This window comes from Egretta garzetta, unplaced genomic scaffold, assembly GCF_000687185.1.
Source record: "Egretta garzetta isolate BGI_Z169 unplaced genomic scaffold, ASM68718v1 scaffold330, whole genome shotgun sequence".
Taxonomy (NCBI): Eukaryota; Metazoa; Chordata; class Aves; order Pelecaniformes; family Ardeidae; genus Egretta; species Egretta garzetta.
In genome coordinates, this window is record NW_009258275.1 from 372,318 (window position 1) to 394,180 (window position 21,863).

Genomic DNA, 21,863 nt, shown 5'->3' on the forward strand with positions numbered 1-21,863 from the left:
CCTCCCCTCCGGGGAACCTCGGGGCGGGGTGAGGCCACCCCGGCCTTCGCGGGGCCTTCCTTTTCGTGACTGCCCGCTGGAGTGGCCGCGGCGGTAACGGAACAAAATCCAGGGCTGCTCGTGTAGTTTAAGGCTGGGAACTGTCAAGATGCGAATGTTTGGAGTCTGAAGTGGAAAACCAAATGTTTTGGGGGCTCTTGAGAGGGAAATGGGAGAGGTGAGCCCTAACGGATGGTTTGTACACATAAAAAAAAAAAAAAAAACCCAACAAAAACATTGCTTGCTGTCTGCGGGTTTTTTATTGTGTTTGAAGAAATTAAACCACGCTTGGCTCTGTCGAAGAAGGCTTTTTTCAGTTTGTACTCCTGGGTCCGTTTCTGCAGGTGGTAGCTGCTGTACTGGTGCTGGCATTTGCACTGCTGAGCAGTAATCTTTAGAGCTGGAAGCTGTAGGCTAAGCTCTAAGCTTAACGTTAAAGCTCTGTTAAACTTGGAAGTGTTTTTTATAAATCCCTGTTTCTGACCCAAAAGCATCTTGCAAACAGTAGTGAAGTTTGGTGCCCCTCTGTGTAGGAAGGCAGGTGTTGTCCTGGCTGTGCGAGGACATGGTGACATTTATATGCCTCAAAAGACGGTATGATGTTCTGTTCTGCTAAACATTTTCTGATTTCTTCATGTCTGTCACTCAACAGTGCTTTTGAAAAATAATATTTTTTTCTTTAAAGCTTTCCATCAATGCTTTTGACTATAACTGTCACTTGGATCTGATAAAGCTGCTGCGCCAGGAGGGAGAGTTGGTAAAGCTCAGAAGAGCTCGTCAGAAGATGAGTGAACTCTTTCCACTTACCGAAGGTACAGAGCATCTCCTGCTCATGTTGCAGCTGATAAGAGTTAAAAATCATCCCTGTAAAATACCATTGCGTCGGTAGTGAAATAGTGGTTTTGTGCCAGTCTTTAACAACATTGTTCTGGTCTAGAGAAAGCTGAAAGAACAGATTTGGGACTTTTAAAACTCTGAATGTGGTGCGAGGGGATGTTTGTGTGTGCCAGCTATTCCAGTTGCTGCGCTGTCTGTCTGTTAGCTGGGGGAGTAGCTGCCGGGATGCAACCTGCTGTAGCCCAGGGAAAGGTGTATGTTTGCTTGTGCTGCCTTTGCTGTAGGGCTGGTAATGTACAGCTGTGGGATGGCAGCACTGAAACGGCTCCAGCTGCTTACTCAGTTAACGTGACTCAGAGCCCAGACAAACTCCTGCCATGACTTAAATTTCACAGGCGAGCAGCAAAAAATACAACGTTGGTGAACATCGCAGGTAGCCCTTGAAGTGGGTGTTTCCTTTTTTATGCATAACACAGAGGCAATGTAAATATTGCAGAGGCTGTTCTGTCAGCGTGCTTTTGGCCTTGGCAAGGGAAGGTTTCCTTCTATGTGTGTGGAAACTTGCAGCCTCTAAAGCCATTTACTGTATCTTGTAAAAGTGTGAGGAAAGATGTACTTCTGGATGCCTCTTTGGTTACTGGTGTGTACTTATCCTCTGCCCATGGTACTGATAAATTGCTGCTTCCAACTTCTCCTCTCTTTAAATAGAAGTGTGCTTGTTTAGTACTAATTTGAAAAGCTCTCAACCGGACTTTTCTTTTAAATTAATTGTTGTGGAGGCTAAAATCGTTCTCTTCTTCCCCGTGGCCCTCTCCCCATTTTTAAATCTGTTAGTAAAAACTCTTATAAAAAAATTCAACAAGTGGATTTAACTTACTCTTTCTGAACACTGGTAATGTATTCTAAACTTCTTCCTTTCAGAAATTTGGCTGGACTGGCTGAAGGATGAGATAAAAATGGCTTCTGAAAGCTCTGAGCGAGAAAAAGTTTATGAGCTGTTTGAGAGGGCTGTGAAAGACTACATCTGTAAGTTGTTAATATATGCTATAAAATGTATTGTGTGGGATTTGGATTATGGCTTTCTTTTTCTAAGACAGTTTCTTCCTTCTGTTATAATGCAGAAATTAATAAAAATATTAGCATGAAGTGATCCTCGGTTTTTTGGAAGCGTTGGAGTTAAAGGCCATTCAAAGGCAGTGCTTTAAGTACTGTTGCAGTCTTCAAGATCTTCTAAATGAATGTTACCAAAAGCTTTAAATGGCTATTTTGCACTTCCATAATCTCGAAAAGCCGCAGGTATTGCGCTCTTTAGGGAATGTTTTCTCCATTATGGGTTCTTTAGCTCTTTCTTTGAGGAAAGTGAATGCTTTTAAAAGGCTCCTTTCTACTGCTGTTCCCTGTGTTGATTAGCACTGTCGTTACTTCTATTTCCACTGTATGACAGCTCTTTCAGAACATACTGTCTGTGAGACAGCGTTCTTGAAACCCTGCGAAGTAGGTAACCCTAGCCACGCTGCGGTACCGGGCTCTGATCGTCCTTGTTAAAAGTGAGGGAAGTACCCGGTGTCTTGCCTTTCCGTTTCTCAGGAGCTGCCTGCAGCCGTAGCTTAAAACTTCTAGCTTAAAGCACTGAGTAACTGCGTGCTCTTTGGGTCTTGTGGTGAGGTGCTGAAAACGTGAAGCCTGAAGAAGCAGAGAGGACTTGGTAGCATTGAGGTGAATCCCTTGCAGAAGCTATGTGCAAAATGTCACATTACAGCAGCGGCATAGCTAGCCTCAGAGTGGTGGGGCTCGTTTGGGAAGAAGGTATGGAGAGATGAAGAACTGAGAGGGAGTATCTGGATCTGTTGGATGGATGGCACTTGGGCTTTGGAAAGACTTCTTCTGGAGCGCAAGATGGGCAATCTAACAACCATTGGTTGGATAGTCTCTGCTGGGGTCCCCAAACCTGATTTGCTCAGATCCTGCTATTGATGGAAGAGGTGCCAGGCTGTTTTAGCAAATCTTCCCCCTTCATAGTTACGCTGCTTAAGCAGTTGCTGAACAGGCAAGTATAGGAGTCTGGAAAGAGAAGGAAAACCTACTTTCATCTGCGTTCTGTAGGAGTGCAACAGCTTTGTGGTCCCAGCTCTGCACATGCACTCAAGAAAAGTCGAGTTGCTTTGGGGGGGGGGGGGGGAAGGTGTGTGTCTTTATGCATCTCTGATGTAGCTTGTGTACCAGAGGTGGCAGACAGGAGTCAATATGTGTCAGTAACAACCACAAGAGTGTCTGCTTTCAGAAAATGATTGTAGCAGCTGGTAGTGAACCAAGAATGTAGAACAAAATATTTTAATTTTTCTTTACCATCCAATGTAGTAAAGAAATTGTCATGTTTCAGCCTGTTTGTGGGTGTTTGGGAAGCAGAGATGCCTTTTTTTAAAAAAAAAACAACAAAACTTTGAGGGGATTAAGTCATCTGTTTCTCATAACTTTGTTTAGGTCCTGAAATTTGGTTGGAATATGCCCAGTATTCAATTGGTGGCATTGGTCAGGAAGGAGGAATTGAGAAAGTTCGCTCAATATTTGAGAGAGCACTAACTGCTGTTGGACTGCATGTGACAAAAGGAACAGCTTTGTGGGAAGCGTACCGCGAGTTTGAGAACGCCATACTGGAAACGGCACAGGTAAGGCCAGTCTGCTGAACTCTTGTTCAGAAACTACACCACAGCTTGTTTCTTACTCATGTTGTGCTGACCCCTCATCAGTCTGGTCTGAGAAAAGAGGCTGTAATGTCTCACAGTTGTTTCTTTTCAGCAGTAGAAGCTGACCCTTTGGTCTGGGAAAAACATTCTGTGGATTTAGTTGATACAGTAATGGATTTGTGTTTAAATAAGATCATAAAATCTCATATCCAGATGCAAAGTTTCACTCTGCTTCTTTAGCTTGAACTGACAAGAATAGTTTTAAATCGAGTAACTTCATTATGAAACTGTATTCTTGCCAGCGAATATTTTTGCATGTAGTCAGTCATGTTTGTATTTCTAGACTGTTTTCTACTTCAGCTTATAACTCGTTCATTATTTCACCCTTCTTGTGACTTTTGGATGAGTATATTATCCCTGGAACATACTGTTTGGCATCTGCAAAAGATACCGTTACAAGATGGCCAGAATATGAAGATTTCTTTTTTTTTTTCTTTTTTTTTTATACGGAAGTTAAAAGATGCCCCTGCCTGTGGTGGGGGGTGTGGAACTAGATGATCTTTAAATACCCCTTCCAACCCAAACCATTCTATGAAATGCTCTAACAAAGGTGTAATGGGAGAGCACCCTTTCATTCACAAACAGAAAGAAAACTGGAAGTTTTAAATCATCCGTGCACACACCCAGGGATTTATTGGAAAACTATTTGGCAGCCCGATGGGTTTGTGAAATGGCGTGATCACATGCAGCTTGCTTTTTTTTTTTTTTTTTTTTCCCCAGGTTATCATTTCCCTATGCATGTGTCAGCTTTCAGTGAGGAATGCTGTTCACATTCATCCAGCTTCTGGGTCTAGCAATTTCCAAGTTTTAGCTTTCACAGCAGCGACCTGAAATGCAAGCTGGCTGTGTCTGTTCTTCAAGGATCATGTAGTCATTTGGAGCCCTGACCCCCAACCCATTAACAATACCCCATCATGTTCATCAGCTCAGGCTTGAGAGAACTGATTAAATTTCAATCCTTTTGTTTGTAGCCAGCTCCTGGCAGCGTTCCATCGCCTGAGCAGCAGCAGATGCTCTGCAGCCAGCTTGAGAAGATCCACACGCTGTTCAGGCGCCAGCTGGGGATCCCACTTTTAGGTAAGAGCTGGTGTGCTTGGAGAGATGGCATGGATAAGCTGCGTTACGGTGATCCGTGCATTAGTTGTGATTATTCTTTTGGTAGAGCCACACAAACTGCAGCTGTAGTATTTGTGAATTCTTTTAATCAACAACATTTGCCTGTCTTCAGGGCCTCTTGAGTGATGCACAGATCCCTTTTGTTCAGAAATATTCTTACGCATTGAAACTTGGTTTATCTGTTTCTTCAGTATGTAATTGGAGGCTGTTTAAAGTACAAGTGATGAGCACAAAACATGACCGTTAGGAACTAGGAATTCAGCTGTGTTGATCACTACTTCAGAACCTTGGTTGGAAGGGCAAAGTACACGCTGACAGAATAGAATTAGTTAGAATTCTGCCGTATCTGCTTCATTCTTTAAACTCCTTGACTCCCCTTTTCTTGTGGCTTTGCTTACAGGAGAAAGTTGAGCACGGTTTGACTTCTTCATTTGCGTATTGCAAGAATTTGGTTTGGTCTCTTTAAAGTCTTGGGAAAATCTTGTCACTTTGGTTTTCTAAATCAAACTCAGTAGGTTTAATATAACTTGTCCTGAGCTTGTGTTGTAGTGCACTGCGTAAGATGAAGTGTCTGAACCCTATAAGCATGTGGTAGCGTGACAGTTAAGGTACAAAAGTGCAAACAGAAATACAAATGAGTTGGAATCAGTTATGGGTTGACTGTTGATTATTTAGTCCAATAAGTTATTGATGGGGTTTTGTGTCTGTTCTAATAGATATGGAGGCTTCATACGCTGAATATGAGGAATGGTCAGAAGATCCGATACCAGAAACAATAGTAAAGAATTATAAAAAAGCTCTACAGCAACTGGAGAAGTGTAAACCATATGAAGAGGCATTGGTAATGCTGTTATTTATACCTCGCTTTAAAACTAGGAGTTAATTGCTTTGGGATGATTTTTGCCCCCCCTCTTCAATTTTATTATTTTTCTAGTCACAGAGGTAGCGCAGCTGTGTATTGGTAGGTGATTCTTTCAGCTGGGTGCAATGTGAGACTAGAAGCCTCACAACTGGGTATACTGGAAACTGTTGAATCTATTGACTCTGGGCCACCCTAAGGTGGACATGAGTACTGTGGTTGTTTCTTCCAGCATTGCTGAGCGTGCTGGGCTAAGAGGAATAAGAAGTAGGGATCGGAATGGCTTCAGAACCAGGGTGGTATTTGGAGATAAGCGAAAATCAAAAGTTGTTGATATTTAGAGGCCAAGCTCTTGTGTGAAATTTTGCATGAGACCTACTCTGAGTAATAATTGAACAGTTTGAATCATGCTTTGTTCAGAATATTTTAAATTTTTTTGTATCTCTATTTGTTTTATAGCTGGGTGCTGAAACACCAAAGCTAGCAGAATATCAAGCTTACATTGATTTTGAAATGAAAGCAGGTGATCCAGCTCGCATTCAGTTGATCTATGAGAGGGCTTTGGCTGAGAACTGCCTTGTGCCAGATCTTTGGGCACGCTACAATCAGTATTTGGTAAGGAAAAAACCTAGATGTTTGTGGGCTTATTTTCCTCGTTTCTGTTGTGTTTTTTTTTTTTTTATCTTAGTGACTGATAAATGAATGACCAGTAAGTTCTACCTCAATCTTCTCCCTTAGTCTTTAAATTCTCCAGAAACTGTTTTTCACCTCACCTTTGATTTCTTCCTGTTTTCAGTGGTGTGTGTGTTCATCAAGTGAGCATTTGCTCACTTTTTCCTCTGTTCACTGTTTTCTCTGCAGAATTAAATTGGGTGTGGGCGTCGAGGCTTGCGCTAGCTGGCACAGAGTTGACTGTTGTCACCAGCTGTACTGTAAGCCCTGGTGTTGTCCTTGGTAGCTGGGCATCCAAAGGCATTGCTTCTGAGAATGTCCCTCCTCTTCTAGCTTTTGTAGGCAAAGCAGTTTGGTGCTGTCTGAATCACTGGGGAGCCTGCCTGTCCTTCAGGAGACACAGATATATTCATGACAGTGCTTGTTTGAGGGCTGCTGGTGCTCCTGAATATTTTACAGCGGAGAACAAAGAACTAATTTACCAACAAGCCAAAGCAAACCCAGATGTTTAGTCTGTATTTACATGTGGGCTAGTTAATGCACTTTGAAGACCACATTGAACTTGAGGGGCAGGGTTTTCATGTGGACAAAAGGTCAGTCTACTAAGAGATCAGTGTAACTCCCTACAGGAGGCTTATCTGGGCTGAGTTGCTCCGTCATGTCCTTATCTTACCAGCTTGAGACAGCAGGTTGCGGGTGGAACAGCGCCTGCCTCCCTCGAGTAGGCTGTGTGCGCACCCTCTTTCTTGTATTCTTTCTTCCCTTTTTCTAAACATACTGAGAACAGTTGGGAATCTACTCAGTGCCTTTATTATATTTATCTCACTGTCAGAAAATACCGAACTGTCTTGGTTAGAAGCAGACAGGTACTTCAGACTGAATATGGCGTGGAGTTCTTGTTTGCCTTGCTCCTGAGCATATCCTTTCTGTTTCGAAGATGTTCACTGGGTTTTTAGGACTATGGAATTTAAAATACCCACCTTTTCTAAGCTTTCCAAATATAAAATGGAAGTACTGGTTTAAGGTGTTGGCTCTTTATAAGCTGGTATGTCTTAGATGGGCTCTCTGGCTAATAGGAGCTGAAAACTTTGTTGTATGATTTTTTCAGGACCGGCAGCTGAAAGTGAAAGAGTTGGTCTTGTCTGCTCACGACCGCGCTGTTAGGAACTGTCCCTGGACGGTTGGGCTGTGGATTCGATACCTTTTGGCGATGGAGAGGCATAGAGTTGACCACGGCGTTATTTCTGGTAAAGAAAGGCCATCTCAGCAAGACTCCCTTACGCTAGGAACTGTGCTCTGCAGTCTGAATCATGTCTGACAAAGGGTGACCTGTAGGACGCTGTAGGATTTGTTTTCATCCTGCTGCAATGGTCTTAAAGTGGAGGAAATGTACAGCAGCGTGCTTCTAGAGCAAAGCTGCTTTTGTTGAGCAGCTTCAATTCTGAGGGAGCAATTTCCTTCAACTTCACATGAACATTACTGAATTAAACTGTTTTTTACATTCGATTCCTAAACCAATTTAGCATTTCTTATATTTTCCTGTCTTCCTAGAAATGTAAGGCCTATATGCTACTTTGTGCTATACGCTGTTGCTTGCTCATTTTGTCAATATTTGAAAAGTAAACATGTTTGTGTGGGTGTGTTTTTCCCATTTCTTTCAGAAATGTTTGAAAAAGCTCTGAATGCAGGTTTTATTCAGGCAACGGACTACGTAGAAATCTGGCAGGCGTATCTTGATTACCTGAGAAGGAGGGTGGATTTTACACAAGGTATATGTGATACATGTACGAAAAAATACTTAAACTGGTTTTTTTATGTACCTCTCTGAAACAGTGGTATTACTTCCATAAAAAATTTAATAGTGGTTTCACGTCTTTCACAAAAATTGCTTTCTGGCCAGTTAGTGTCTATAAAATACATCAACTTAGTTCGTTTAAAGCAGCTCCTTGCTGACAGAATAGATTGTGCTGTTGTAAAAATGCCCTGCCTTACATTTTAGTTACTTGATGTGTTTTTTTCATTATGCATGTAGTGAGTTTGACTGAAATAATAAACTTTGGCTCCCCCCGCCCGCAGTAAAATCATTGTGGGTGTGAGGGAAGAGGTTTTAGTGATGGGAGATGAAAATGAAGTTGTTACTTTAAGGCAATTCTTTCTTTTTTCTAAAGACTCGAGTAAAGAACTAGAAGAGCTGCGGTCTGCCTTTGCACGTGCTGTGGAGTACTTGAAACAAGAAGTAGAAGAGCGTAAGTTAAATCATCCAACATATTGTTTTCTCTTGTTCCAAATAATTTTTATAGGACTAGTTCTCCACACAGTATTTAACTTGTTTTCAAGTGTCTGGAATGTTTTAAGAAAGCTACAGATAAACATTTCATCTACAATGTAGGACTTGTTTATAAACACTTTATTTCCAAAGAGCCATTCACAAACAGTACTTATTTTTATTCCCAGGATTCAGTGAAAGCGGGGATCCATCCTGCACCATCATGCAGAACTGGGCAAGAGTTGAGGTGATGTCTCTTATCTGCTGTATTTAAGTTACCAGACTGGAGGAAATAGCTCATTTTAACATTCCGACTGCAAAATGCAATGCTCTTGTACTTTGGTGTTTTGTCTGGGTAATGTCAGTGAGTAAATCTTCCTTCTCCCGCTCCTGTGGACTGGTCAAGCACACAGTGTAGCTTCAGGCTTGAAGCAGGACATCCCAGGAAAGAAACACTGTTCTCTTTGAGAAAGTTGTCAGGACTGTTGGCCTGTTTATACCGCTGTGACCGTGGTATGGTACAGAGGTCCGTGACTAACTTGGTTGGCAGGCTAGCCGCAGTGGCTTGGAACTGAACACCAAGTCTGTAAACTGCCTTGAATCCCACTTAATTCAGCGCTGCTACGCTAACTAGTTTCAAACTAGTGCAGGTATCAGTGTGCTGGTGCAGTCATTGCCTGTGAGCGGATATTTATTTTCCTTCCTTTGCCACAGGCTCATACAAGTCAGGATAAGTCATGTTAATTTTGTGCTATAATTTCTCTGGGCGTAAGGCATGGGGTGGCTGCTCAAAGTCTTGGGTATTGTAACCCTCCTGAAAAAAAATTAAATGTAAGTGGGAGCCAGAAACCAAGATTGGTGCAACAGGTGGGCAGGGAAGAATTATTCAGTGGTATAATTGCATTCGGTGTTCACTTTGAGCCCTCTAAGGAGCAGATGTATCTTCCTGGGTCTGTGTGCGTCATCTGTGGGGCTTTCTTGCTTTGGGGGCTGGAGGGGAGGCTGGGGATAATGGTGTTGAACAAAGAATCCTAAATGATACTGAGTGCTCTGAATGCTGTGTTTCAGGCCCGCTTATGCAACAACATGCAGAAAGCCAGAGAACTCTGGGACAACATCATGACTAAAGGGAACGCCAAATACGCGAACATGTGGCTGGAGTATTATAACCTGGAGAGGTAAGAGCCTGGCTGGTTGGAAGAGTTTCTAGTTTTCTCATTTGTGGGAGACAAGACTTAGATGCTTAGCATGGGTATGCTTTATATAGGTTTATGATACGCTTTTGAGGTTCTTACAGCACCTGTGGAGTATATTTCAGAAGTATTACAGCAACCATGTGTAGTGCAAGTTTGCTGGGGAAGAGAGGAAAATGTTTGCGTAGAATCTAGTTAAGTGCCCTGTCGTCTTGCGGAGGATTGGTTCCTTACCGCCACGGTTTCCATCCTGCAGAGCTCACGGTGATACCCAGCACTGCAGGAAGGCTTTGCATCGAGCTGTGCAATGCACGAGTGACTACCCAGAGCACGTCTGCGAGGTGCTGCTCACGCTGGAGAGAATAGAAGGTAACTAACTGCACCTCGTCTCATTTTACCCAGTCTAGTTAGCGTACAATGATACAGAGTGAATTTTGATCTAGTGTTTTGTATTCTGGTGAAGGCTTATTTTCTTTTTACTACTTTAGGACACATAAGAGGCTCTTCTTTTTTCTTCTTTTCTGGCCTGACTTGGAGCCTGCTGAAATTACTGTGTTTTTCCATGCCTTTTTGGAGTGTCGTATTATAAATGAGAGGTTTCTGCCCTGCTTGGTTTTTGTTTTCTTCTTCTTTAAAGGCTACTCACTATATTTAGAATTTTCATGTGTAGTGGTTAATATTAAGAGCAAGTTCCATGAACTCGTTGACTCTTATTTTTCCACAATTGTTATTTTCAAATTACGGGAGAGCTAAATACAAGGTTTCTCTTTTATCCTTTAGGAACATTGGAAGACTGGGATGCAGCTGTTCAAAAAACAGAGAACAGATTGGCTCGAGTTAATGAGCAAAGAGCAAAGGTCAGAACTCTCCGTGAACTACCTCAGCAGTTTGTAGGAAATACCTATATTGAGGTCATGCTTGTCTGAATGTCAGATTTCTAATGTTGGTTCCCATAGACAAGCCTGAATTGTCTTAAACCCTCAGAACTATTGATTTTAGTTTAAAACTAATGTCTTTTGATGCTTTTTATCTTTTACCTTTTAACCTTTGGATGGATACAAGAGTAACATTCACTCCAGGAAAGCTGTAAGAGCAAACAATGGAGATGTGCTTTAAATGATGACTCCATTAGCCCTGTGTTTCGGGGAGCTTAGGAGAAAGCCCTCCAGGCTCAGCACTCTAGAAAATAGCATGTAAGAATGCTCTGCAATCTGCAGTCGCTAGAAAAAAAAAATAATCTTCTGTATTTGTAGGCTGCTGAGAAAGAAGCTGCTCTGGCAAAGCAAGAGGAGGAGAAAGCTGAACAACGAAAGCAGGCTCGGGCAGAAAAGAAAGCTTCCAAAAAGGCTAAAAAAACCAGGATTGGAGACAAGCGCAAAGCAGACGATGATGATGAGGGTGAATGGGGACAAGAAGAAGAAGGTAAAGGAGAATAAAACAAACCCCAACCCCCTCCCCCCCCCTCCAAAAAAAAAACCCAAAAAACCAACCCAAAACACAACAAACCTGAAAGTTCAGACCTCTGGCGACAGGGTTATCAGTTGCCTCCCTTCAGTTAGAGGCAGATGAGGAATTGCCATCGCTGGTGTCTTCAGAGCTGCTGTCTCCTCAGGGTCTCTTTCTCCTAGGAGATCTTTGCAGTAGCGAAACACAAGCAAGACTAAATGGGTTTTGATCACCAGAAGTATATGTTTATAAGAGCTTCTATAGGGTTTTTTTAGGTTTTTATTAATGCAGAGAAATAACGATTTTATTTTTCTTCTGTGTTTAAAAATAAAAGTCACTTTCTTGACTCATCAGATGGCACTGAGGCATATGTCTAAATCGGGTTATTCAGTATTGTAGCAATCTCTTGGAAGGTGGTGGCAGAAGATTTTAATAGATTGCTGCCCTGGGAGTTCTGAGAGCTTTTACATTTCTGTGTTTGTTTCTTAAATAAATTAAAAAAAAAAAAATAATCCCATTAGACAAAGAGAAAGAACATGAATTGGTAGTTGTAACTGACAGAAAAGGGGGAAAAATATCCCTGTCGCTTTCATCTAAATGTCTTGGTCAAATAATCTGTTACTCATTCCTAAAAACCTGAGGGAGATTTTTATTTTGTGTCTCTAAGACCTGTCATTGTGTTTGTGGTTTCACATGCTGTTTCCAAACTCCCTAGCGGTAATGGAGGGCAGCTTAATTTCAATGGTGAAGGAAATGGTGTCATTTTTTCTAGTAAGGCTTTCAATTTCATTAATCAACAGAGCAGCCCAGCAAGAGACACAAGGGAGATGGCGATGGTGTACTTCTTGAAGAAGACATGGAGGTAGAAACTGGGCTGTTTGGAAGAAGTGGACCTGAAAAGCCAGATCGCCCAGCAAACCAAAAGGAAAAGGCATCTACCAGTCGAAAAGACGTCCCCAAAGTTTTACATGACAGCAGTAAAGATAGCGTCACAGTCTTTGTCAGCAACCTTTCCTACAACATGGCAGAGCCCGAAGTGAAACTGAAAGAGCTCTTTGAGAGCTGTGGGGAAGTAGCAGAAATCCGTCCAGTATTCAGCAACAAGGGGACTTTCCGGGGCTACTGCTATGTAGAATTCAAGGAAGAAAAATCTGCTCTCCAAGCTCTTGGCTTGGATCGTAAAGTTGTGGAGGGAAGGCCAATGTTTGTTTCTCCATGTGTTGACAAGAACAAGAATCCAGACTTTAAGGTAAACTTTTATTCTTTTGAGTGATAGGTTGAACAGTGGGACTACATAGGAAAGCTAGCAGGATATCTTGCTTCCAGAGGGCTTGCATCTAACGAGTTAACGATGTGCTAGTTTGGAATGGTAACGATATGTCTTAGCAGTAAAACTCTTTCCTGGGAGTTCTGGCATCTTGCGTTTCTTTGCCATAAACCAGGATTGACAGCAGATTTCTGCAAATCTCGAGTAAGCCAATCTGAGCAGGTTGTTAATGGTGTGAGGTGTCTTGTTTGGTTGAGTTGTACAGCTGTGGGCATTTGTTACACAACCCACTGGTTCTTTTAATGGTCTGTACTAGATACCAGTTGTATGGCTTTCTGCATTATGGAGTTATTGTACAGAAAAACTTTATGGTTCAGATAGTGACAACGGAGCAGGAGGACGTTATCAGTGGCCCTTCTCACCGTGAAGGAGATGTCGGTGTTCGGAAGTGTCTCCGTTCTTAGAATTACTTGCAAGTCCTTAGTGTGTGTCTGTGTGTTTTATATGCAAATATCTTTCAAGCCACTACTCATGACTTGCAGGTATTTCTGTATTGCACAAATCTGAAGTACTCTGATAAGCTTTTGGAGGCATAATAGGTGGAAATCCTTGGAGTCTCTGACTGGTTTGGTATCTAACAGCCTTTTCATTTTTTCAGGTGTTCAGGTATAGTACTACATTGGAGAAACATAAATTGTTTATATCTGGTTTGCCATTTTCCTGCACTAAGGAAGAGCTGGAAGATGTGTGTAAAGCACATGGGAACGTGAAAGACATTCGGCTCGTCACCAACCGAGCTGGAAAACCCAAGGTAGGCATCCTTAATGCACTTCTAATTTTAAGAAATCCTTCAAAAGGAAGCTCTTCATGAGGCTTGGGTACAAAAAGTAAGCTTTGTATTTAAAAATTGCCAACCTGGCTTTGCATTAAAACTTGTAGAAATACTTGGATCTATACAGCCCAGTGTGCTTTTCTGCCAACAAATAAGAAGTAGGGGGAGAAGAGGAATTTTTCCAAAATACTTCTTAAATTCCACAAGACGAATGTGTGATATAAATGGGATGGAGGGGAAGATGTTTACAGCACTTTTAATATGGTAAAATAGGCATTAGTAAGCCTGCAAAGAACATTTGTTTTTAAAGTAACTGACTAGATGGGGTTCACCTGGCATAACTGCTTCCCCCCCCTCCCTTTCTATACTTCCTTGAGGCTATTGTTCATAACACCTGCTGCAGGAATGGATTTGCCAGGGAGAAATGGGCCACCTCTCTCTGACGAGGCTCATTATTTCCATCCTGGAATAAAGGACTCCTTGTTAAATAAGGGACCCTAAATGAGCTGCTGCTCTGCCAAAATTCTACCTGACCCCTCGGCCATGTCTTCATGTTGGGCACTTCCAGCAGTTGCCATCCTGGTGCTGATCCGCATGTATTTTTAAAATGTATTTTCTAGCTCTTGGCAGTCTCTCAAGTGCAGCTCCTGTTGCATGCATACCTCGTAACGAGTGCTCTCCATGTGTACCCCAAGTCTTGCAAGCCATGTCCTCAGCTTAGTTTGAGCTGGCATTCTGTCTAAACCACAAATAAACATACTATGAATGTTTAGACAAAATCTGATATCTTCCCTGTGAAACTGGATAATCCAAAAATACAGCTTCAGGGTTTGAATGGCTTTTAGAGGAATAAGAATGATGGAACTGGGAGGTGATGCCTCCCAACTGGTGTGCTTGCTGCAGGAGCCTGCCGTAGCAGATGCTGGGGGGTGCCCCTTTTGTCCCCTTACTGGAAACGAGACCCCGTGACTGCCGGTGCACCAGCAGCAGCTGGTTGCCACGCGGGTAGCGGCTGTTACTTCATGAAGTCAGCGCGGATTCAATTCCTGCAAAGGATGCTTTTGTCGCCAGTCCCTGTTCCCAGGGCAGCAATGCAGTCGCTGTAGAGATGGTGCCTGTCAGTTCTGTCAGAGCTGCTTAAGATGGGGTTTACTGCTCTTCAAACCAAGGTGGCTGTGAGGGCCCTCTGTTAGAGGACTCAGTTCCTTGGGTATGAGTTGTAGCTTAGTGAAGAATCACAGGAGAGTTTGTGTGGATCTTTCTGTTCTAGCTCCACAGGTGGATTTATCTTTTCTACTATGAAACCAAATCTGTCCAATACCGGATTCAGCCTGGATATATGTATAATATAAATTTAGAACTGAAGACTGATCACTGATACAGTACTTCATGATATTTACTTTACTGGGATCTTGGTTTACTTTTTTTTTTTTTTAAATACCCCTTCCACAAATTAGGGCATTGTGAATGAGAGTCAAGAAATGCAGGTTGTAGATTTATGTAGATAAGAATTTTTTTTTTTAGCTAAAGAATACTGAGGCTCTTAGCCATGTTTAGGTCCGCTTTCTGTACGCTTTTGTTACGAGTTGGCCAAATGATTAGCAAAAGTTGCCACGCAGAGAAAGAAGCACTAAAACTGATGTGGGTTACCTCTTTTCCTTCCTTAGGGCCTGGCCTATGTGGAATATGAAAACGAAGCTCAGGCCTCGCAGGCTGTGCTGAAAATGGATGGCCTGACGGTTAAGGAACACGTCATCAAGGTGGCGATCAGTAACCCACCTCTCCGAAAGCTGCCGGACAAGCCTGAGGCAGGCAGAGCCTCGCAATTTGCAGTACCACGACAGGTTTATGGAGCGTAAGTACCAGTGAGGCAGACTGCTTGGCAACGCTTAAAAAGAAAATACTGGGTTTCTTCATATGCTACAGTGTAGGAGTCTTATCTAGGATATGAGAGAAGGTTTAAAAGGTGCTGGACCGTAAAAATTTGGGTTGCTGGGTTGATGAGGAAGAGCAGACTTTTCTTTACTGATAGAAACAGTAGGGACCGAGAGGATCGGGTGTTCGACGTCCCGTTGGATCTGATGTTAGCACCCGCGCACTAACTTCCATATCCGCTCGTTCTGGGGAACTAGCTGCTGATCACAGTGAGCATTAAGGTTGCTCTTTCATCTTTCGGAGTGCTCCTGCTGCTTTGCATTGCTTTGGCATTGTATTGTACATGCCCTTGTAGCTAAACCCGGAGCTTCCATTTCTGGGGACTGTTGGGCAGTTGTTCTCTGCCAGGACTTAGGTATACAGTTTCAAAGGGCACCCATTGAAAGCTTTGCACTACTTACTACTGAAACAAATGACAGGAATAATATTTAAATGAGCATTCCTCATAGCGAACAAAGTCCTTTCTGTTTCCCCAAGCTAAACCAGAATGTTCAAAGAGCGCTGGGATAGTTTTAAATGTCACTTTCTGTTCTCCAGGCGAGGGAAGGGAAGAACGCAGCTTTCCATGATGCCTCGTGCGTTACAGCGCCAGAGTAATAATCCTGTGGCTAAGGCTGAGAACGGGATGGTCCAGAACTCACCAGCACCTTCATCCGAACCCCCGGAGGAGCCTAAAAAGATGTCCAATGCTGATTTTGCCAAGATGCTACTGAAAAAGTGAGCAAAAAGTCTGCAATCAGCAGGTCTGGTAAAATGTGAAATGCCTTTATGGAAGCCATGTTGTGTCCTTATGCTAGCAGGGAGAGAACGCCAGTCACAATCACGTGTAAATACTGTTCTGGACTATTGCATTCATCGAGATCAGTGTAGGATGGTACAAATCCAGTTTCTTCCTCTGTTTCGAAGAGCAGAGAGTTATACTATGTTCTGGTAAAATGGCGTTATATGATTCCTCATATTGAGGGTAACGAGCGGGGAAATATTTCCTGTACAGGTTGGATGCCACATCGAGTTTTATGAATACTTTACAAATCTTTCTCTTTCATTAACGAATGAGATGCAATGTGAAAGCCTAGTGATGACCTTGTCAAGCTCCACTGGTCAGTTCAGATTGTGATTGCAGTCATTCTCTCTGACGACGAACCCATTTTACACCCAAACACTCACACACACAGGGACATTCATCCCCTTCCATTAAGAGTTAAACGGCAGATGCTAGTAACTTCACCACAATGGCCTATTTTAGTATTGGGAGAGTTTCTATACATATGTGTGTATATGTAGATACATATATATGTATTCAGTTAATGTTCTGTTCAAGTTGACCTGTTTTTTATATTGTGTATTTGTAAAAGACATTTGAATTATTATTTTTAAGTGTCACGAGATAATACTTAGATGTGGTCATTTTTGTTTCCCATAAAAGCTGTACATGCTGTTGCTGAGGACCATTTTTTTTTTTGGTTGTTTTTGCTAGCTAGCTCATATGTCTTTTGCAGGTGGTTTCTGTATGGTTTTGTACAAATGTGAGGTGCAAGCTGACGTTTCTTGGTTTATTAAACTCAAGTTCTCAAAGGTTTTCTATAAATCCCGTTGCTTTTTGTTTAAACGTGGGTGTTGGAATTGCACTTATCCTATGGCAGCTGGGTAATACTGATGTACCTCGCCTCTCGGGTGCACTGAGATATAGTGTCACTTAACTACCTTTAAGTAGCTCATTCCGTCTAGTATGAGTATCCTGAAACCACTTCAGTAATCACCTCGGACTTTAAAATAATCTGGTACGTGATCTTGGATAGAAATATTAACTCTTGTCAACTGAAACTGCTGCTAATGCTGGAAGTCGACACAGGCAGGGTCTGAATGTGAGGGGGGACCCCAGTACCAAGTTCACTTGTACAACGCAAGCACTGCTGCAAATAAACACAACTTTCAGTGCTTACGTTCTGTGCTGATTTGACTTGGCTTTACTTTGAAAGGAGGAGATGCTTCAGTAGCTTTGAACCCCCTAACAACGGTGGTTGTGGTGATGCAGCAAGGGCCAGAGTTCTGTCGGTGCTTGGTCGCAGCGTGGCGCGCAGCCTCCGGCGCTGTACCGACGATATGATGGGATTGTGCCTCAAAATCAGCTTAGACATGTTCTAATAACGCTTCGGCTATGAAGCTGCGATTTGAGGGGTGGGAATGCCAAAAAACCTTTCCCCGGCTGGCAGGCAGGTAGGCGTGCAAGTGCTAGCCATGATTTAAGTTTCCTTTGGCTGCTGGGGTTGGACTTGCTGCTCTGTAGCCCCCTGTAACACCCCGTGCTGCGGTACGGCTGTACGCAGTTGTGGAAGCCAGGCCCTGTACCATGTAACTTGCTGCTCCACGCGCTGAGCTGTGCCCGCTGCTTAGTTCTCTGCAGCAGAAAAGCATTTTGAGAACAGCCTATTCCAAACAAAGACTTTTAATATTAAAATAGTTTATTAATTTGTTACTAAAATAACATTTTCCCCCCCAGCTCTAAAGTGCAGATTTTCTTTATACTTGCCTTGCACTAGAAAAAATAAGCATGCTTCGTAAGGATAGAACAACCTTTCCTTACTTACTGTTTTCTTTTTCTGTCAGCAGGAGTCAGTACATAAGCATGGAGTGGTGCTGTAGTATATAGATACCTGCCCCTCTTTTCCTATCTGCTTGCGTAAAACACGTCCTAACTACCTTGCAGGTAAGGGAGAGTTAGAAGGGAAGAAAATTTAACACTGGCCTGGGACAGACTAACAGCTTATGCTGTTTTGCAAAGGGTTTGAGCTTAGCAGCGCTCTAGACTGCGCTGAATCAAAGCTTTCCAAGCTTAGAGGTGTTGGGGTCAGTTGTGCTGTTGCACAGCTGGCAGGCAGGGGTGTAGGCAGCTATTCCTTTTACCTCAAAAGCAAAGATAAGGGAATGCTGCTTTTAATTGCACAGCAGCTTCTGGGTTCCATGCCAACTGCCACTGCAGCACAGAGGCCTCGCATGATTCTCAATGCATTTACCACAGCAATAACATGACCTGGTAATAATTGTGAAAAGTTCACTTGTGCAGATTGAAGAAACTTCAGTTTTGGGGCAGATGTGCTATACACATTCTTACCAAATTGGCACAACTGATAAAGGCTGCCCCATGGTTATGTACAATAATTTTTCTACCCGCAGCTCTGCGAGCCCTTTTCAAACCCTGAACTGAAACGCACGAGGATGCTCGTGGTTTCCCAGGGATCCTACTTGTTGAGGCAGGGCCTCAGCACTGAGTATTCTTCCTCTCTGAAGTGTAGCAAAAGCACCTCGCAGTTGGGTGAAATAAATCAGAGAGCATTCCTTCTCTTGTTCCAGTCACATCGTCTGTAATCTTAAACCAAATACTTCCCCCTTGTTGTACAAAAGTCACCCTGGGAAGGGCGACCGAAAGCAAACATGCAAAGTGCTACTGAAAACAGCAATGGGAGGGGAGAGATGCCTCTGCTGAGCTGGAGTTTAGATCCCTCCTGATCAGTACTGTCAGACTTGTATGACTGACAGGGCAGAGTCTGATTAACACAGCAGGGAGAGCACTGTTGCTACAGGGGTTGTGTTCTGGGGTTGGTTTGGGGGTTTTTTGAGCCATGGGGAAGAGGTAGCACAAAAGCAACAACAACTCAGTTAAGACTTTGTCTTGCCTAGCAGCTCTGTGACAGGGTAAGACAATGCAGCTGCCTGACAGGTGAAGGGCTGTGATTGAAGCAGCTTCTCAACGCTTAAAATTAAGGAGAAATTAAATTCTTGAGCCCCTCTGACACCTCTCCCCACCTCCTTCCAGTAGCACAAGCAAGTTATAGTGCACAGTCAACAGCAGCAGTTCACACTTCAGCTTGGCATAATGTATATAAATAAGTTATATTAATTTAATCAAATGTAAGACACTTTAAATAAATGAAATGCTAAAGAGTGACACCTCCTGTTGAGTTATTTCCCAGCAGGAAAAAAAAAGGAATACTGAGTGGCTTGCCGGTCTGTTCTCCCACGTGTTTATTGGCTCCTGAATGTCCACAACCCTCAAGTCTTGACAGGGATAGTTTGTTTGCACCCAGCAGCGCTGCCGTCTGCTTCAGGTAAGCCCACGGAGTATTCTGTGGTGGCAATGAGCAGCATGTCCAGAGTTGTCTCGGTACACTTGGCGATAAAGCGTATGAAAGGCCTCACGTCGCCCTCGTTGGCTACTTCTAAGACGTGGTAATACTCGGCCCGTTGCTCCTTGCGGATCGTGATGGGCGGGTAGCCTGCCTGCATTAGTATGAGGTTCATTAACAGGCGCGAGGTCCTTCCGTTGCCATCTACAAATGGGTGGATGTAAACCAACTTGTAGTGGGCTAAGGCAGCAAATTCCACAGGGTGCAAGCTCATGGCATCCTCCGAGTTAATCCACTGCACAAACTCCTGCATCTGTTTCTGGACGTCCTGGGGATACGGTGGTATGTGATGTCCTACAAACACCTGAGTAGTCCTGAACCGCCCTGCCTCCACCGGGTCGGCGTAGCCCAGCACTCGCCGGTGTATCTCCAAGATGTCACTGATGGTTACGGAGCCAATCCGCGATACCAGCGTGGTATTGACGTATTTCAAGGCCGCGTGCATGCCAATCACCTCATTCTGTTCCACTAAGCTTTTTCCAGGGACAGCGTATCTGGTCTCAATGATGTGTCGTATTTCTGACAGCGTCAGAGTGTTTCCTTCAATAGCAACCGTGTGGTAGATGTGGTGATAATAGGACTCCTCCATCACGCGGCGCAGGGCAGAATTGCCTTTGGGGATCGCCATCACTTTTTTAACCTTGCTGTCAATAATGCTGAAATACCTCTGATCTATCTCTTCAACTAAAGGCAGCGTCCGGTCCCGATTGATCAAAGCCTTCTCATTGCAGGGGGAAATGGTTAGTGCTTTGGAGTACAAGTAGTCGGCCTGAAGAATGTCTTTTTCCTCTTCAGAAAAGATACCAAATTCATTCAGGGCATCCACGTAATCGGGGTCCATTTTGAGGGCGTACACAAAGAGTTTGTGGGCTTTCTCCCGCTTCCCTTGGCGCTTCATTTCGAGGGCTTGATTCAGAGCCGCTTTGGCTTCTAGCTTCACTTCTGAAATGCAACAGCAACAGGTAACAGGGTAGTGGGTTTTACTGAAAACCTCTGGGGACAGTCACTGTCCACTGATAGAACAACTAAATAAAGCCACTCTGTAAGAACCTAACGGAGAACTCATATTCCAGCCTTTGCCGGGCCGTGAGCGCAGAGGCTTATGCCACATTTGCAGGCCAAGTCCCCGGCAGCAGAGCTGCTCCTGGCAGGAAGCGTGGCGAGGCGGGATCTGTGAGCAGCATGGCTCAAACTGGCTACAGGCCTGTAGCCATCCTGGCAAAACTTGCTTTGGCCACCAGGCTGCTTTGCGTGGGAGGACACAGAGTCTTAAATACATTCTCCTGGCAATAATGCCAGCTCTCTTGCTAGAAGCACAGCCTGCTAACAGCCTTTCTATCCGTTTTTTCACTGAACTATCAAACATCTTCTCAGCAACAATACCTTTAATGCAAGCAAAGCTAGAGTGTTGGAATTGTAATGATTCCTTTGAATGTTTTCCAGATTACTATTCTGGCCAATAAAGGCAACGACCGCAGCCTGTCATTGCCAGAAAGGCTCTTCTATGACACCCTGGATTTCAGGATTAATGCCGCGTATCCCGGGTTACTGTGTATTAAAACACTACTCTGTATTGGGTTTACCTCGACAGAACCTACTTATACCAAAAGTATGAGGAAAAACTGCCGAGAGACAAAGCGGCGCTGAGAGAACGCCAGCGCATCGCCCTTCTGCGGCGCAGGGCGATGGAATGCAGTCGGGCTGCTGCGGGCAGCCGGGCTGGCCATGGCATGTCCGACCTCCAGGTCGTTTACAGCTGACGTTAATTTGCAGTTGGGCAGTGAGAGTTTGTCACCATTACGGGGTTCAGGAGATCAACAGGTAGGGGGGTGCAGGTCTGCAGCTGCGGGTTGTTGTTATAAAGCGATGTAGCTGTTGCCCTGCACCCGCCGAGGGGACACCCTTACCTGGGGAGGCTTTGCCTTTCAGCACCAGCAGCTCCAGCCCCTTGGAGGTCACGCTCAGTCCGGTTGTTTGTCCGGTGTATCTGGTGACCCCCGAGGAACCCGTGCCCAGTTTACTTTTCAGGAAGGAGAGTCCTTTGAGCACTGCGTGGCACTGGTCTTCCACAGCAGCCAGCGGGAGCAGCAGCATCACCAGCGAGCCCAGGAGGAGGACGAGCACGGCCGCCCACCTGACGCGGACCCACAGGGTTATCCATTTCAGCTCGGCATCTGTCGCCATAGACACGAGGTTCATCCTGCTTCCAGCGCAGAGGCGAGGGACATCTCCTTTCCCGCTGCTCCCACCTGGGAACAGAGACGGCTTTAGCCCGAGCTCCACACCACGGGGCAGGCGCTGGAGGTGCCCAAGCGGACTCAAGGTACGCTCTGGGTTTCAGGCAGGGCTGTGAGGGGTTATCCCAAGCACCCACCTTTCCCTGCCCCCTCTAAGCACATCAGGGCAGGGGGCGCGGGGCGCCCCACACCCGTCCTCATGGCACCCACCAGGCGCTCAGGCGACAGCAGCGGTG

At 44.2% G+C, this 21,863-nt stretch overlaps 2 protein-coding genes across 2 annotated transcripts; one reads left to right on the forward strand and one right to left on the reverse strand.

Annotated features, from left to right (window-relative positions):
• Nucleotides 1–704: 704 nt before the first annotated feature.
• On the forward strand, nucleotides 705–19,139 carry SART3 (spliceosome associated factor 3, U4/U6 recycling protein). The gene is made up of 19 exons (XM_035891382.1): nucleotides 705–851; nucleotides 1,798–1,902; nucleotides 3,358–3,542; nucleotides 4,592–4,697; nucleotides 5,453–5,577; nucleotides 6,055–6,210; nucleotides 7,376–7,514; nucleotides 7,929–8,036; nucleotides 8,436–8,513; nucleotides 8,722–8,780; nucleotides 9,602–9,711; nucleotides 9,983–10,095; nucleotides 10,507–10,583; nucleotides 10,980–11,148; nucleotides 11,970–12,421; nucleotides 13,098–13,250; nucleotides 14,939–15,126; nucleotides 15,744–15,923; nucleotides 17,817–19,139. The coding sequence occupies exons 1-19, from the start codon at nucleotides 824–826 to the stop codon at nucleotides 17,854–17,856; spliced, it is 2,571 nt and encodes an 856-aa protein (XP_035747275.1). The 5' UTR covers nucleotides 705–823; the 3' UTR covers nucleotides 17,857–19,139.
• A 109-nt stretch (nucleotides 19,140–19,248) lies between these two features.
• Nucleotides 19,249–21,713, reverse strand: FICD (FIC domain protein adenylyltransferase). Its single transcript, XM_009636017.2, has 2 exons — nucleotides 21,298–21,713; nucleotides 19,249–20,332 (listed from the first exon to the last, which is right to left on the reverse strand). The coding sequence occupies exons 1-2, from the start codon at nucleotides 21,587–21,589 to the stop codon at nucleotides 19,257–19,259; spliced, it is 1,368 nt and encodes a 455-aa protein (XP_009634312.1). The 5' UTR covers nucleotides 21,590–21,713; the 3' UTR covers nucleotides 19,249–19,256.
• Nucleotides 21,714–21,863: the final 150 nt, after the last annotated feature.

Coding starts and splice junctions, on each gene's coding strand:
- SART3 (XM_035891382.1), top strand. CDS start 824: ATGAGTGAACTCTTTCCACTTACCGAAG. Junction 5,578..6,054: donor AACCATATGAAGAGGCATTG/GTAATGCTGTTA, acceptor TTTGTTTTATAG/CTGGGTGCTGAAACACCAAA. Junction 12,422..13,097: donor ACAAGAATCCAGACTTTAAG/GTAAACTTTTAT, acceptor TCATTTTTTCAG/GTGTTCAGGTATAGTACTAC.
- FICD (XM_009636017.2), bottom strand. CDS start 21,589: ATGAACCTCGTGTCTATGGCGACAGATGCCGAGCTGAAATGGATAACC. Junction 20,333..21,297: donor GAAAGGCAAAGCCTCCCCAG/GTAAGGGTGTCC, acceptor GTTGCATTTCAG/AAGTGAAGCTAGAAGCCAAA.